At 40.4% G+C, this 18228-nt stretch overlaps 1 protein-coding gene across 1 annotated transcript in view; it reads right to left on the minus strand.

Annotated features, from left to right (window-relative positions):
- UBR1 (ubiquitin protein ligase E3 component n-recognin 1) overlaps window positions 1-18228 on the minus strand; it is a 157124-nt gene that overhangs the window by 123741 nt on the left and 15155 nt on the right. Inside the window, exons 2-3 of the mRNA XM_062205754.1 lie at window positions 11983-12239; window positions 8762-8840 (exon numbers count right to left, since the gene is read on the minus strand). Of these exons, the coding sequence (XP_062061738.1) occupies window positions 8762-8840; window positions 11983-12239 (336 nt within the window). The remainder of the gene's footprint in view (window positions 1-8761; window positions 8841-11982; window positions 12240-18228) is intronic.

Consider the following 18228-nt stretch of genomic DNA (forward strand, 5'->3'; position numbering starts at 1 on the left):
TATGGCCTGGGAAAGCAGTAGAAGATGGCCCAAGTCCTTGGGCCCCTGCACCCATGTGGGAGACCTGGAGGAAGCTCCTGGCTTCAGATCAACGCAGCTCTAGCCATTGTGGCCAATTGGGAAGTGAACCAGCAGATGGAAGACCTCTATCTCTCTCTGCCTCTCCTCTTTCTGTGTTACTCTTTCAAATAAATAAATAAATAAAACACTATTGTGGGGCTGGCACTGTGGCATAGCAGGTAAAGCCATCGTCTGCCGTGCCAGCATCCCAAGTGGGAGCCAGTTTGAGTACCAGCTACTCCTCTTCCAGTCCAGCTCTCTGCTATGGCCTGGGGAAGCAGTGGAAGATGGCCCAAGTCCTTGGGCCCCTGCACCCACGTGAGAGACCTGGAAGAAGATCCTGGATCCTGGCTTCAGATTGGCACAGCTCTGGCCATTACAGCCAGTTGGGGAGTGAGCCAGTGGATGGAAGACCTCTCTCTCTCTGCACCTTTCCTTCTCTCTCTGTGTAATTCTGACTTTCAAGTAAATAAAATAAATCTTTAAAAAATATATTGAATTTTAAAGACAACATGCCATATAAATTCCCATTGTGCAGGATTACAGAATGCATGAAACACTGCTGATACTAAAATACTCATGGACCTTGATAATTATTTTTTAAAGATTTATTTAAAAGTCAGTTACAGAGAGGAGAGGAAAGAGAGAGAGACAGAGAGATATATATAGAGAGATATAGAGAGATACAGAGAGAGAGAGAGAGAGAGAGAGAGAGAGAGATCTTCCATCCATTGGTTCACTACCCAATTGGCCGCAACGGCTGGAGCTGGGGCAATCCAAAGCCAGGAGTCAGGAGCTTCTTCTGGGTTTCCCATGTGGGAGCAGGGGTCCAAGGACTTGGGCCATTTTCCACTGCTTTCTCAGGCCATAGTTGAGAGCTAGATCAGAAATGGAGCAGCTGGGACTCGAATCAGCATCCATATGGGATGCTGGCACTGCAGACAGCAGCTTTACCTGCTGAGCCACAGCACCAGCCCCAATAATTATTTTTATAATTAAATTTTAGCGGTCAGCATTGCCTTAATTTTATCCTTCTGACCAAACATTTGGAAATCCTCTATGTTTCAAGTCTAAGATACATTAAAAAGGAAGGAATGCTCCAACATGGGAAGCAGTCCACACAGCAGACTCATAGAATGACAATTGTTTTAAATAGCACTCTGACTTCATAATCAGCCCTTAAGGCATTCTGGTCTGGCTGAAAAGCCACGAGAGCATTTCAGGCATGGAAAGCCGAGACACTGCAGCAAAAAAAAAAAAAAAAAAAAAAAAAAAAAAATGTCCTACATGAAGGACCTCAGTGGATAAGACCTCAAATGGAAAGAAGTGGTCATCAAAGGAGGTACTTTTCTCTGAAGGGAGCAGAGAACATCTACTTAGCTTATGGACTTATCTAAAAACTGATGGAGTTTGTGGATTCAAAAGGCTTCCATAGCCTAGGAAGCTCATGACAAGAGTCTCAGGTGATCATAAATAAGAGTGTTAATTGCTAAATTAACAACAAGAGTCACGGTGCACTAACTTCCCATGCATGACCTCCGTCCTCAAAGAGTTGTATTATAGTTATGTTTAAGTGCTCCCAAAAGATGTATCATTCTTGGGTGCTTCTTTAAAGTTAGGTTTCTAAAAAAAAAAAAAAAAAAGAAGTGAAATTAACTTCAAAATGCAAGGACTTTGAACAGCCCTTGTCTCACTGTTGAGGGACAGTTTAGTTGTTTTTTTTTTTTTTTAAGATTTATTTATTTATTTATTTATTGACAGGCAGATTGGATAGTGAGAGAGAGAGACAGAGAGAAAGGTCTTCCTTTTTGCCGCTGGTTCACCCTCCAATGGCCGCTGCGGCCGGCTCATCGCTCTGATCCGAAGCCAGGAGCCAGGTGCTTCTCCCGGTCTCCCATGCGGGTGCAGGGCCCAAGCACTTGGGCCATCCTCCACTGCCTTCCCGGGCCATAGCAGAGAGCTGGCCTGGAAGAGGGGCAACCGGGATAGAATCCAGTGCCCTGACCGGGACTAGAACCCGGTGTGCCGGCGCCGCAAGGTGGAAGATTAGCCTGTTAAGCCACGGCGCCGGCCAAGATTTATTTATTTATTTGAAAGTCAGAGTTACACAGAGAGAGAGAGAAATCTTCCATTCAATGGTTCACTCCCCAGATGGCCTCAATGGCCAGAGCTGTGCTGATCCGAAGCCAGGAGTCAGAAGCTTCTTCCAGGTCTCCCATGTGGGTGCAGGGGCCCAAGGACTTGGGCCATCTTCTACTGCTTTCCCAGGCCACAGCAGAGAGCTGGATTGGAAGAGGTGCAGCCGGGACTAGAACTGGCGCCCATATGGGATGCCTACACTTCAGGCGAGGGCGTTAACCCACTTGCCACAGCGCCGGCTCCAGGTTTTTTTGTTTTTATTTTTGTTTTCCTGTGCAAATTGTTGAACTCTTTACTTAGCATATAGTTGGTCTTCTGTGTATAAAGTTAATCAAAAATGAAAAAAAAAAAAAAAAGTAAGTCTAAGATAGACAGGAAGTTTAAAGCACATGAAACCCAAGTCTTGTTTTCAAAGGGTTTGCAGTCAGGTAGGGATAAGGGATACACAAATATATCATTACAACTTGCTAAGTGAAGATAGAGGCTTGCACAGGAAAGAAAAAAATCAAGATTGCTAGTGAGATTTTTTCTACTCTACATATGTTCTAGTTTGTTTTGGAATGTGCTCAAAGAGTATCATACCACTCTCAAGGTAAAAAGCAGGCTTAACTTTTGGTATCCGTTTCCAAAACACAAGAAAAACTTAATTAGCTGACCTCTGTCATGATTCTGGTACTATTTGATCAAGCTGTGCTATTATTCTGATCTTGGCTTCTTATAATTTAATCTATTCATCAAATCAAAGACCTTGGTTCCATCTGCAAGGATTACAGCAAAATACCTTGTTCCTTTAAACCAAAAAAAAAAAAAAAAAAGGCAAAGTAGCAATGCAAGAATATTCTGTATTCATCCTTCCAAAATCAGCAAAGACAAATTTAACCAACATCAAGAACAATCAATAAAATATACTCCAGAAGCACTGGGAACATTTTTAAAGTCAGGTTCAGTTGTTCAGTTAAAAGGTTTCTGTGGTTCTTGGGCACAGATGCATCAATCCATTTGGTTTAATTATTTCCTAAGGCAATTTGGCAAAATTCATCAAGAATCTTAAAAAGCTCATTTTTAAAAATTAATATTTTGTGTTTAGTGCAGTTTTAGGCTTAATGAAAAACTGAGAAGAAATTACAGAATATCCTTCTCCCCTCCACTGTACAGTTTTCTTTATTGTCAACACCTGGCAACAGTGTGGTACATTTGTCATAATCAGTCACTGTTAACAATTCATTAGTCAATATTGATATGTTTTCATGAACTAAAGTCCAAGTTTATAAGATAGTCCCCTCTTAATAGCATTCATTTTTTCAGTTTTGACAAACATAGGAGGAGTTCTTAGAAAAGCTCATGGAAAAGCCTATTATGACAAAACTATGAGTGAATTTCAAAAATTTTTCTTGTGCCAAAATCTTTTCATTCTTTCTCCCATAAACTTTTTGAAAAACCCTTGTATAATATATTTCATTATAGTATGATACAGATAGTTGTGGTCTAAAAAACCCCCTATACTTCACCTATCCATCCCCCATTCCCTTTCAACACTGACAATTACTGATCTTTTTTTTTCTTTAAGATTTATTTGAGAGGCAGAGTTACAAAGAAAGGGAGAGACAGAGAGAGATTTTGCATCCACTGATTCACTCCCCAGATGGCCACAATGGCCAGCTGGGCCAATCCAAAGCCAGGAAACAGGAGCGTCATCTGTGTCTCTCAAGTGGGTGCAGGGGCCCAATCACTTGGGCCATTTCTGCTGTCTTCCCAGGTACATTAGCAGGGAGTTGGATGGGAAATGGAGCAGCCAGGACTCGAACAAGTGCCCACAGAGGATGCTGGCACTGCAGGTAGAGGCTTAACCTAGTACGCCACATTACTGGCCCCTTACTGATCTTTTCACTGTCTCCATAGTTCTGCCTTCTCCAAAATGTTGTTTTAGAAGGACTTCACTTATCAACAAGTATTTAAGGTTCTGTCAGGTGTTTTTTTTTTTTTTTAATCACTTGATAGTGTATTTCTTTTCAGTACTATTTCATTTTATGTATGTATAAGTTTATCTAGTCACCTACTGAAGGAAACCTTGGTTGCTTCCAAGTTTTGGCAAATATGAAGAACTGTTATAAACATTCATGTGTAGCTCTTTTGCATGGACTTAAATTTTCAATTTATTAGTGTTAATACCCAGGAGTGTTATTACTGGCTTGTACAGTAAAGTATGTTTAATTCTGTAGGAAATGCCAATTTTCCCAAAGCAGCTGTACCACTTTGCATTCCCATTAGCAAAGAATAAGAGTTCCTGTAGCTCTACATGCTCACCAAAATTTATGCTGCTGGTGATTTGGAATTCTGCCATTCTCATAGGTTGGTAGTGATACTTCATTGTTGCTTTAATTAGCAGTTCCCTAAGGACATAAGGTGCTGAGCATCTTTGTGTGTGCCCACTGACCATTTTTATATTTTATTTGTGAAGTATCTTTTCAGGTCTCTTGCCCATTTTTTAAACTCAGTTTTCTGCTTTCTTATCCTTAAGAGTTCTGTATAGATTTTGGAAACCAGTCCTTTACCAGATGTATGTTTTGCAAAGATTTTTGCTCAATCTACAGCTTTTTATTCTCTTAAATATCTGTATTTTTAATCTAATAATTCTATTTGAGAATCTATCTTCACGAAAAATCCTAGATATGGAAAAAATGATTTACTTATAATGATGTTTGCTGCAACACTTTATCATTTTTAGAAAACAGAAACCCATATAAGTCTACCAATAGGTAAATGTTAAAATAAATTATGGTTAAATAGAATATATACATATTCTAAAAGAAACACCAAAAACTACATAATTTTAAACATTTTGCTTTTCCATTTAAAGTATAACTTTCATCTTTCTTTTATAACTCTGAAATTTCATTTTAAACTTGTTATTTTTTCTGAATAGAAGCGATTGTTGTAAGAACATATTCTTTTTGTAATCTGTTTTTCTCATCAAACAATATAAAAGGCATTTATCCACACTGAAAATAATCTTTAAGAGTAGGTTTGGAATTTTGCTGTTTTTGTTTTTAAATTTGTTTACTTGAGAAGCAGAGAGAGCGAGCACTCCCATCTACCAGTTCACTCCCCAAATGTCTGCAAAGCCAGGAACCAGGCATTCAATCCAAGTCTCCCATACAGGTGGCAGCAACCCAGATCCTTGAGCCATCAACACTGCCTCCCAGGGTCTGGGTGAGCAGGAAATTGAAGTAATGAGTCAGAGGTGGGTATCAAACCCAGGCACTCCAATGCACATCTCAAATGGTGTCTTGACTGCTAGGTTAACCATCCACACTGCATATGTGTTTTTACTTATTTTTGAGGAGGAAAATGCAGAGGTATATACTGTAAGTTTTTTGAAGGGCTAAGCTATCAGAAAGCTGGATCACAGAACAGGGTCACATTACACACCATAGAGCAAAGAGCTCAAATTTTTATTGTTATCTTGTTCTCAAAAGTTGATTTGGAGGGCCAATGCTTAACGTACGAGGTTAAGCTGCTGCCTACAATGCCTACATCCCATGTGGTCCCCAGTTCACATCCTGGTTGCTTCACTTCCGATCCAGGTCCCTGCTAATGTTCCTAAGAGAGCAGTGGAGGAAGGCCCAAGTGCTTGGGCTCCTGCACTCACATGGGAGACCTGAACGAAGCTCCTGGCTGCAGCCTGGCCCAACCCTGGTCTTTGGGGCCATTTGGGGAATAAACCAGGAGATGGAAGATCTCTCTCTCTCTCTCTCTGTGTCTGTCTCTCCTTCTCACTCTCCCTAACTCTTTCAAATCACTAAATATTTTTTTTTTAAAAAGTTGATTTGGATCATTTTGCCACTAAAGGTTTTCCTTGGTCCTTTGTTCACAGAATATCCAATCTTCAATCTCTGAATGCCATTCCCCCTTTCTCTGAAGCAACACATATACTTTATCTCTTTCAATTCTTTTTATTAATAGCTTTTTTTTTTTTTTTTGACAGGCAGAGTAGACAGAGAGAGAGACAGAGAGAAAGGTCTTCCTTTTTGCCATTGGTTCACCCTCCAATGGCCGGCGTGCTGCAGCCGGCGCACCGTGCTGATCCGAAGGCAGGAGCCAGGTGCTTCTCCTGGTCTCCCATGGGGTGCAGGGCCCAAGCACTTGGGCCATCCTCCACTGCACTCCTGGGCCACAGCAGAGAGCTGGCCTGGAAGAGGGGCAACCGGGACAGAATCTGATGCTCCGACCGGGACTAGAACTCGGTGTGCCGGTGCAAGGCAGAGGATCAGCCTATTGAGCCGAGGCGCCAGCCAGGAAGTGTTTTATTATACAAATTAATATATACAATAGAGGTAAGTTACAAAGTATAGCAATGAAATAAACACCCATGAATGCAGTAGCCAGCCTAAGAAAATTATCAACTCTGCTGAACCTCCCTATACTAATATGACCATCCAGAGACCCACACATTGCCTTAGAAGTAACTACATATTTATTAGTCATTCCTTCACTTTTCTCCAAAGTCTCACCATATACACTCATATTCTGGAAAGCTTCTATCAACTTATTGATGAGCAATTTTTTTTTATTAATTACACTATAGCTCATCTTTCCAATGTGACTTACACAGGCTGTATAAATAACAAGGACAACTCTGGAAAAATCTAAAGACAGCAAATCTAAGAATGTTCCACAAAAGGCTGCTTAGTGGTAGGGATGTAGATTGGCAAATTATAAATAAATGAAGGCAGCTAATGAAGAGGTTCCTAAAAATTAACAGACAAGTTTTAATTAGTGCATAGAGAAATCAGAAGAAAAAAAGGGACAATATGGTAAGCTCTTTTATGGTGTTACATGTATTCAATTAAAAGGGCTACTCTTTATTCTGAGGTTATCCTGCTTTCTTGAGATTAAAATATGTTCTACTTTATTAAATGATATGAGACAGTGTGGTTTAAGCTGCTGTTCATTTTCCTCCCTTCTCCCCTCACTTTTTAAATTAAAATTCAACTTCTTTGGCCAAATAAAAAGCTGAAAGTCCCCTAAGTCTTGCTTAGAGTTTTCTGAAATTGACCCACAAACATCCCAAAGCTTGGAAAACAGAGATTTAGGAGTCTTTAAATCTGAGGAACTCGAACTCTTGTGGTGGGCATTCAGCATTTTTTCTCTTTAGTCTCCCAAAATAGAAATCAGAAGTAATTAACAACCTTCTCTTCATCTCTAGTTCTGGCATTATTTCTGGAGACAGTACAAGAAAATTATAACTCATGGAGATGATCAAGAAATATAGAACATAACTAATGATAAACTCTGTAAATTCTACTAATAATTAGCTTTGCAATCTTGGGAAGACATTTTAATCTCACTATAACCTGAGCTCCCAATCTGTTTTTCTCTAGTGCACTATAATATCTGTAACTTGTTCTTATAGTCCATACAGCAACATTGAGACCAGTCCAAAACTACTAAAGCCATCTTCAACTTTATGGAAGATATTGTCTAGACAATGTTCAGATGTTAATTCCATTTACACAAGATTTGAGGTATCTTAAATTTCTGCATACAAAGAAAAACATCAACTACTACATCTGTTTAAGCTCCAGAGTACAGAACCAGCACTACTATTTGAGAAACATATCTAAGCTCAAAATAACAAGGTTATGTAAAAATATAACAGGAAAGGAAAAAGTTCTCAGTCCCATCACTAATTAGAAAAATATAATCAAGAACACAATGTCATACTATTATATACTGAATAGATTTGCTAAATTTAGACTTACAACAACAAATGTTGCAGGAATACAGAGCAATGGGAACTCTCATATTTAGCTGGAGAGCCTACAAATCACTATAATCACTTTAGAAAACAGTCAGACATTATCAAGTATATTATCAATATACCCTGGAACTTAGCAATTCTATTTCAGATATATATCCAAGACAAACTCCTATACATGTTAACAAAACACATGAACAAAAATGTTTATAGTAGAATTAGAAACAATCTTACATATCCATTTACAGGAGAATGAATAAAGATAATATGGTTATTGAAAACTATTAAGGCTAACAGATAAACTAAAGCTACAAACATATTGCTATTAAACAATGAAAAACATTTTACATTTATACTGTAAAACCAAAGCATTCCATCCATATATAAGTTCCAAAACAGACAAAAATTATTTAATATGACTTGGGTTATAAGCTAAATGGGGGGAAAATCAAATAAATCATTATTAGAAACATAGAAGAGATGTTACAATTGCAATCTAGAAGGGATACAAGGTGGGGCTGGAAGAGACCCTGAGATCTGGCAATGCCCTATTTCTCCACTTCAGTAGCTATTATACAAGTGTTTGATTTACAGTTATTATACAATCTTTTGTTTAAATATAATGTATCTTACCATAAACTTGTAAGGATTATCTCTAAATATAATGATGTCCTATCACCTGATATGCTTAAATAGAGGCTAAAAAGTCCACATATCAAAGCTATTAAAGCAGGAACTCAAATACTAGTCAAGAATTTGGACTAGATGGTCATCAGACTTTTGCTAATGGATTTATTTGCATACCTTGTAACGATGATTTTTATGAACACTATTCTGGAAGCAGTCCATACAGAGTACACATGTTGGATCAATTGCACAGTCTCTGAAAAAGATTGAAAATTACATTTGAAATTTAGAAGGCTCCTCTGCTGCTTAAGGTATGACAATAATATGAAGTAGATGAGTTTCTTGTGCAGCACACAAACTGAATAAGAAGATGCTACATGGCCGGCGCCATGGCTTAACAGGCTAATCCTCCGCCTTGCATCACCGGCACACCAGGTTCTAGTCCCGGTTGGGGCGCCGGATTCTATCCCGGTTGCCCCTCTTCCAGGCCAGCTCTCTGCTATGGCCCGGGAAGGCAGTGGAGGATGGCCCAAGTCCTTGGGCCCTACACCTGCATGGGAGACCAGGAGAAGCACCTGGCTCCTGGCTTCGGATCAGTGAGATGCGCCGGCTGCAGCGGCCATTGGAAGGTGAACCAACGGCAAAAAGGAAGACCTTTCTCTCTGTCTCTCTCTATCTCTCACTATCCACTCTGCCTGTCAAAAAAAAAAAAAAAAAAAAAAGATGCTACAAAAATAGAATTCTAAAAATGTTTTGAACAAAAACAACACTATCAAGCATATGTTCATCTTCATTTTAACTACATTTCAGTGTGCAAGTTTGGATGTCTGATTTTATATCTGATGTCATCATAACTTTAAACCTTCACATGGTTTCAAACTGTTAAATTACAGTTCAAAATTAGTTTTATGGAAAGGGTGAGTTTTTCTTCATTATTTTATAATCTCATACTGTCATTTAAAATATATTTTATTAACTCTGATTACTCACTGTCAAGTGTTGCTTGAATAAAGACAAAATTCATTGGAGCCCCAAACACCTGGAACAGTGTCTGACATATAGTAGGTACTCAATATTTAAGGAATAGAAACCAATTCAATCTCTCTTACTGTTTCCCCTAACAGCAATTTTTCAATTATATTATTTAATGTCTTCAGGGAAACATTAAGAGCAGTAGAAATTAGTGCAAACTACAGGATTAATTTTTCAGATATTTTACTTCACAGAGTTGAGCAGATGAAATTGGTAAATTTTAGAAATAAATTTGGTGTGGGGGGGGGGCTGGTGCTGTGGCGCACTTGATTAATCCTCTGCCTGCGGCGCCAGCATCCCATATGGGTGCCAGGTTCTAGTCCTGGTTGTTTCTCTTCCAGTCCAGCTCTCTACTGTGGCCCGGGAGTGCAGTGGAGGATGGCCCAAGTGTTTGGGTCCCTGCACCGGCATGGGAGATCAGGAAGAAGCACCTGGCTCCTGCTTCAGATCAACGCAGCGCCGGCCGCAGCGGCCATTTGAGGAGTGAACCAACGGAAGGAAGACTTTTCTCTCTGTCTCTCTCTGTCTATAACTCTACCTGTCAAATAAAAAAATTTTTTTTAATAAAATAAATAAATTTTGGCAGCTGGTGCTGTGGTGCAGGTTTATCATCTGCCTGTGGTGCCAGCATCCCTTATGGGCACTGGTTCAAGTCCCAACTGTCCCACTTCCAATCCAGCTCCTTGCTGATGGTCTGGAAAAGCAGTGGAAGATGGTCCAAGTGCTTGGGCCCCAGCACCCACATGGGAGACCTGGAAGAAGCTCCTGGCTCCTGGCTTTGGATCAGCTCAGCTCTGGTTGTTGAGGGCATTTGAGGAGTAAACCAGCTGATGGAAGACCTCTCTCTGTCTTTTCCTCTCTGTGTCTGTAAATCTGTCTCTCAAATAAATAAACAAACCTTAAAAAAAAAAAAAAAAGGAAGAAAAAGAAACACTGGGGGCCAAAGCTGCTGCCTACAACACCAGCATCCCATATGGGTACCAATTCAATTCCTGGCTATTGTGGCCACCTGGGGAGTGAACCAGCAGATGAAAGACTTCTCTCTCTGACTCTAACTCTGATTTTCAAATAAATAAATAAGTCTTTAAAAAAATTTTTAAAAGGCTAATAGGTAATAAAAGTTGGCTAATAATATTCTCTAAAATACATACAACCTTTTGACCTATTTAGAGCAAGATTTCTAAAGCTGACATTTTGAACCAGTTGATTATTTGTTGGGGATGCAGGGAATTGCCCTGTGTATTGCAGGATATTGAGCAGCAAGCTTGTCTTCTACCTACTGGATGCCAGTACCAACCCCCAGCTGTAACAATTAAAAATGTCTCCAAGAAACTCTGAGACATGAGGTCTATAAGTGTCTACTATGCTTTAGATGAAACTGACTAGACTTTAGCTGAAAATACATGAGATGGTAAACAAACCTTACTATGCCATAAAACAAAATAGTACATAAAACATGAGAGTAATTTTTTTCCTGAGAAAAGTAAAGGAGAAAGAGTATAATCAGCAATGATTAACAATTCATAAACTAGTGTAGCCCAGAATTATAGTGAAGCAAAAGCAAAAGCAATTTTCTGTATGTATAAAGTCTATTTATGAAGTCTAAAAATTCACTCTTAACCTAAACTACATTTAATAAAGAAAATGAAAACTACTGAGATCCAAAAGATGAAAATTTCAGGCAGTGTTAGGATTAAAGAAGTTCTCTGTGCCACCATGATGTTTAAAGGAACTATTCTTACAGAGAACAAGAAGTCTCAAACTGCTTCTAATTTCCTTACAACTAGTTTCCTTCTATTCAACTAAACTGACTGTTCCTTCAGGTCTACAGTCCCTTCCTTACTCACAATTCTGAAATCCAAAAAGTCCTAAAACTAAATGGTTTTGATTTTTTGTAGGCTTAGCTTCAAATCCCACTTGATGATACAAAATAACCCAAAATGACACAAGACTATAGACTTTATTCCACTTGCTATGAATATTCATAGATTTCTTACAGAAATCTTACTATGTTTGATTACAGGATCCTACCCAGACTCTCCTGGTCAAGTACTTAGAATTCTGAAATACACCTGGCCCCAGGGTTTCAGATAAGAGTTTGCTGACTACACTGTAAACAAAGCAAAAATCTATCATTCAGATATTTGGAAAACAGCAAGCAAAAGTGAAAGAATTAACTAGAAGTCACATATTCAAAAACAAGCTGTACTAGCAAAAACAGACTTATAAATATATAATAAAAGAAATTTAATTAAATGGGATCTAATATATTATAAATAGTAATAAACCAAGACAAGAAGATCATGAAACAGGTACAAAATAACAAGACTTTCATTATAATCACCCTGCAGATTTCTAATTCTTACCTACAAGAATATGTTGTCTCTCCACTTTTGAAAACCTTCCCACAGAGTTGAAATGCTCCACTGTGTTTCAGTTTCTCTAAGCAAATATCTGGATCTTCTCCAAATAAGTACCATTCCAGTGGAGTAAATATTGACATCTGTACACTCTCCTCCTGCTTTTCCAAGTCTGGGTCCATTTCAGCAAAATAAATTTCTGGCACCAGTTGTGCCAAATGTTGCAAGAAAGCATTATGAAAATCAATTTGTTGATCCCACCACTGGAAAAAAAAAAGAAGATAAAGATTAGACTTTCTTACGAGTTTCTTTCTTAAGATCTAGGGGAACAAGCAATAGCATAATTCTGTATTTTCAAAGTGATGACAATATATTTTATCTTTTACTAATACAAAATCAAAGAGGGTATTTAGACATAAGTAAGTCACTGCCTACATATCACAGAAAAATGGGGAAAAATTAGTGCAGTTGTCCCTAGGAAATGAAAATTACCCTTCCATTCCATAATGACCAATTCTTGCTGTGTGAAGGTGATTCCACAATCAGTCATAGGCTATACAAAGCATTCCCTCAAAGTTTAGTTTAATTGTTTTAACGAACCACAGTGTTTAATAAGATACCAAAATTATATCTTTTTTGTGCAAACACATACACAAAAATGGGCAACATGGACCTCATCGAAAGCAAGATCTTCTGTTCTTCAAAAGAAATGGTTATAGATGGCTTCCTTTCACAAGAAAACATGTTCAACATCATTAGTCATCAAGGGGAATTTAAGTTGAAATGACAATGAGGCCAGCGCCGCGGCTCACTTGGCTAATCCCCAGCCTGCGGCACCGGCACCCTGGGTTCTAGTCCCGGTTGGGGCGCCGGATTCTGTCACGGTTGTTCCTCTTCCAGTCCAGTTCTCTGCTGTGGCCCAGGAAGGCAGTGGAGGATGGCCCAAGTGCGTGGGCCCTGTGCCCGCATGGGAGACCAGGAAGAAGCACCTGGCTTCTGGCTTCGGATCGGCGCAGTGCGCCAGCCATAGTGGCCATTTGGGGGCTGAACCAACAGAAAAGGAAGACCTTTCTCTCTGTCTCTCTCTCACTGTCCAACTCTCCTGTCAAAAAAAAAAAAAAAAAGAAAAGAAAAGAAAAGAAAAGAAAGAAAGAAATGACAATGAGATATCTGCACAAGCAGCTTTAAAAAAAAAAAAAAAGCAATCTCGAATGCCATTTGGCCTAGCAGTTAAGATGCCCATATCCCCATATCCCCATATCAGAGTGCCTGAGTTAAAAGTTCTGTCTCTCGTTCCTGACTCCAGCTTCTGGCTAATGTGGATCTTGGGCTGCAGCAGTGATGGCTCAAGTAACTGGTTTCCACCATCCATGTGGGAACGCACATGCTCTCTCTCTCTTAAAGAAAAGTGCCAACAATGCACAAAATACCGAAAAATGAAACTGCTAACAGAAATTCAAAATGGTGGGGCCAGCACTGTCACGTAGCAGGTAAAGCTGCTGCTGCCAGCGGTGCTTACATCCCATGTGTGTTAGAGCCCTGGCTGCTCCACTTCTGATCCAGCTCCTTGCTGATGTGCCTGGGAAAGCAGCAGAAGATGGCCCAAGTGCTTAGGCCCCTGCACGCATGTAGGAGACCTGACAAAGCTCCTGGCTCCAGATCAGCCCAGCTTCTGCTGTTGCAGCCATTTGGGGAGTGAATAAGTGGATAGAAGCTATTTCTGTCTCTTCTTCACTCTCTCTCTGTAACTCTGCCTTTCAAATAAATAAATCTTAAGAAAAAAAATTCAAAATGATAAAGCCACTTTACAAGAGTGACCGTTTCTTAGAAAGCAAAACATAACACTTACCATATGACCCAGCAATCAAACTACTAGGAATTATCCAAGTAATGAAAACTCATGTTCATACCAAAATGTAGACACAAATGGTATAGTGGCTTTATTTATAATTATCAAAAACCGGAGACAAACCAACTAACTTTCAAATGGCAAATTAATAAATAAACTGTGCTATATACAAACCATAGAATACTACTCAGCAATAGCAGGAATGAACTGCTAATACACACAACATAATGGATAACCTCAAAATGTACTGTTGTGAAAGAAGTCAAACTAAAAAGTTTGCACCTTAGCAATTGGGATCATGAGAAAGGTATCTATGTGAATCAAGCAAAGTCTACCTCTGCTTGTGCCAATTTTTTTTTTTTTTAAGTTTTAAGCTTTTTATCAGTGAGAGAAATCCATAGGAGAGTGAGGGCCCTATCTAAAAGAGAGAGAAATCTGTATTCATACTGAGTACCAGGAGCCAGCCATGTGGAGGAGCATGTAGGTCATAAAGCATGAGGCAGGTGGCCCAAAGGCCATGCACTGCCCATGATGGCAACAGGCCAAAAAAAAAAAAAAAAAAAAAAAGGCTGGGCCCACCGTGTTCCAGGCCTTTACTGTGCCAAATTTCTAATTCCCACAATAAGTGGGTTTAATAGCCATTTTACACAAATTTCAGTATCATCATCATTCCACTCTTATCAAACAAGGCTGCTTTCCAGGTATCAAGTACTGCTTTACTAAAATAAATACTTGAGAATTACTCACTGACAGTCTAGGCTTAAATGTTAGGGTTGAATGTTACCAAATCATCCAAGCAGCCTACCATTATTAATGCCAATCGGTAAGCAGGCTCAAGTGAACAGAGGTAGGGGAAACAGAGAGGACTGTCTACTATCAACCCAACACACTGGCAATTTAGTTGTATTTAACATCTTCCCAATTAAATTAACACTTTTGATCTGAAATGGATTGGCTTTCTGGTTTTATTAATATTCCATGTGGGTTTTTTTTTTTTTTAAGATTTTATTTATTGGCCGGCGCCGCGGCTCACTAGGCTAATCCTCTGCCTTGCGGCGCCGGCACACCAGGTTCTAGTCCCGGTCAGGGCGCCGGTTCTGTCCCGGTTGCCCCTCTTCCAGGCCAGCTCTCTGCTATGGCCCGGGAGTGCAGTGGAGGATGGCCCAAGTGCTTGGGCCCTGCACCCCATGGGAGACCAGGATAGGCACCTGGCTCCTGCCATCGGATCAGCACGGTGCGCCGGCTGCAGCACGCCAGCCGCGGCGGCCATTGGAGGGTGAACCAACAGCAAAAAGAAGACCTTTCTCTCTGTCTCTCTCTCTCTCACTGTCCACTCTGCCTGTCAAAAAAATAAAAAAATAAAAAATAAAATAAAAGATTTTATTTATTTATTTATTTGAGAGGTAGAGTTACAGAGAGGGAGAGACAGAGAAAAAGGTCTTCCATCGCTGGTTCATTCCCCAAATGGCACCAATGGCTGGTGCTGGGCCGATCCTAAGCCAGGAGCCAGCAGCTTCTTCTGATCTCTCATGTGGGTACAGGGGTCCAAGCATCTGGGCCATCTTCTACTGACTTCCCAGGCCAGAGCAGAGAGCTGGATCAGAAGGGAGCAGGGAGGACATGAACCAGTGGCCCATGTGGGATGCCGGCACTGCAGGAGGCTGCTTTACCCACTCTGCCACCACGCCGGTCCCAGCTTTGCTTCTGATTCCACTTCCTGCTAATGTGTGTGGGAAGGCAATGGAGGATGGCCCAAGTGGGTTTCTGCCACCTACACGGGAGACCTGGATGGAGTTCTTAGCTCCTAGCTTCGTGTGTCCTAGCACCAGGTTTTGCAGGCATTTAGGGAAATTCTCTTCCCCCACCCCACCCCCAGATGGCTACAACAGCTAGGGCTGGTGCAAGGCCAAAGCCAGGAGCCTAGAAATCCATCTGAGTTTCCCAAATACTTGAGCCATCACCTGCTGCTTCCCCATGGTGCCTGTTAGCAGGAACTTGGAATCAGAAAAAGAAACTAGACTCAAATCCAGGCACTCCAATGAGACAGATATAACTATTGATGGAATAGAAGAGATGGTCCAAAACATCAATCTATAATATACTTATGAAGTCAATTTACTTTTAAAAAGACATCAACACAATTAAAAGGAGAAAAGAGTCTTCAAAAAATGGTGTAGGAGCCATTAGCCTTATGAAAAATACGAACTTTGGCCGGCACCGTGGCTCACTAGACTAATCCTCCACCTGCGGCGCCGGCACACCGGGTTCTAGTCCCGGTCGAGGCGCCGGATTCTGTCCTGGTTGCTCCTCTTCCAGGCCAGCTCTCTGCTATGGCCCGGGAGTGCAGTGGAGGATGGCCCAAGTGCTTGGGCCCTGCACCCGCATGGGAGACCAGGAGAAGCACCTGGCTCCTGGCTTCAGATCAGCGCGATGCGCCGGCCACAGCACGCTGGCCGCAGCGGCCATTGGAAGGTGAACCAACGGCAAAAAGGAAGACCTTTCTCTCTATCTCTCTCACTCTGCCTGTCAAAAAAAAAAAAAAAAAAAGAAGAGAAAAATATGAACTTCAACTCATACTTTATACCATACACACAAAAAAAATTTGAAATGGACTATAGACCTAAATGTAAAAGCTGTAACTATAAAACATTTTGAAGAAAATGCCTCACAACCTTGGGGCAGGCTAAGATTTTTTGGACTGGGTTATTCAAAATTAAAAACTTCTGGTCTTCAAAACAAACATGAGTAACTGATATCCAATTCTGCTACTCCTTATGCCTTTCTCAAACTTTTCCTTCAATCAAATAATCAAGATGAATTTTGAAATTTATATATATTTTTAAATGGACATGCCTTTGCTTCTTGAATCTATGGGTAGAGCTACACCTGTGAAAAGGCACAGAGGAGGCAATAAATGCACTAACCCAACTTAACAATGGCATGCCCATACAGACTGTCTATGAAGTGCTGGCCTTTGTGTCCAAGGAATACCTGTGACCCAACTGAGTCCTAAGGTGCTAACTGCTCAGTGCCACAACGCTGGCCCCAGTCTTTTCAATCTTACATATTTCATGTACAAAGTTATTCACAACAAAGAAAAACTGAATATCTATCAATAAGGGAATAGTATAAGAAGTTGTAGGATATCATTTAACCATACCTTACCCAAATGTATAAATGTTATAAAGATACTCAGAAACAAAGAAAAAAGAAACTAAGAGAAAATTGGGTTTTTCATTTCTCATGAAATTTCTGAAGCTTCTACTTGTATACCAGAATATTCACTATAACACTACTTACACTGCCTTAATGTCTATCAACAAAGATGAAACTAGTATGGTACAACCATACCATTCTATGTAGTCAGAATACCATAAAACACTGTTAAGTAGAAAATAAGTTTTAAGGGTTTGGCACTGTGGCATAGTAGGTTAAGCCTCTGCCTGCAGTAACGGCATCCTATATGGGCACTGGTTCTAGTCCCGGCTGCTCCACTTAAAATTCAGCTCCCTGCTGATGGCCTGGGAAAGCACTGGAGGATGGCCCAAGTACTTGGGCCCCGCACCCACATGGGAGACCTGAAAGAAGCTCCTGGCTCCTGGTTTCGGATCAGTCCAGCACCAGCCATTGTGACCATCTGGGGAGTGAACCAGTGATGGAAGACCTTTCTGTCTCTCTCTGTCTGTAACTTGGCCTCTAATAAATAAATAAATCTTTAAAAAAAAAAAAGTTTCAAATAATTTCATTTTGTATAAATTTCTAAATTATATATGCTTTTAAAATCTCTACACATTTGCGCTTTCTAATTCAATATATGTGCATATACACCTATGCTTATAATTTCTTAAATGAAGACTAAGGGTCTGGAAGGAGCAACAACAAATTACTAACAGTGATAACATAAGAGAACTGACCCAGAGTGTCTAGGGATTTTCACATTTTACTTGAAACAATGTTATACTGTTTGACATTGTTAGATAAATGTGAATACTTTTGCAACTAAAAAATAACTCTTAAAAAGTCTACCTAGTATGTGCATTTAAGATGATGCTAATTAGTATCAAAGCATGTCCCAGAAGACACTTATTAACTCCAACTGGAAAGACAGTAACTTTAAAGCAGATAAACCCTGCAGATATCAATTTAATATCACCAGTAAGAAATATGGAGGGGTGGACCAGCACCGTGGCTCACTTGGCTGATCCTCCGCCTGCAGCACCAGCACCCCGTGTTCTAGTCCCGGTTGGGGCGCCGGATACTATTCCCTCTTGCTCCTCTTCCAGTCCAGCTCTCTGCTGTGGCCCAAGAGGGCAGCAGAGGATGGCCCAAGTGCTTGGGTCCCTGCACCCACATGCGAGACTGGGAGGAAGTACCCAGCTCCTGGCTTCGGATCGGCGCAGCGC

Source organism: Lepus europaeus, chromosome 11 (assembly GCF_033115175.1).
Source record: "Lepus europaeus isolate LE1 chromosome 11, mLepTim1.pri, whole genome shotgun sequence".
Classification (NCBI taxonomy): domain Eukaryota; kingdom Metazoa; phylum Chordata; class Mammalia; order Lagomorpha; family Leporidae; genus Lepus; species Lepus europaeus.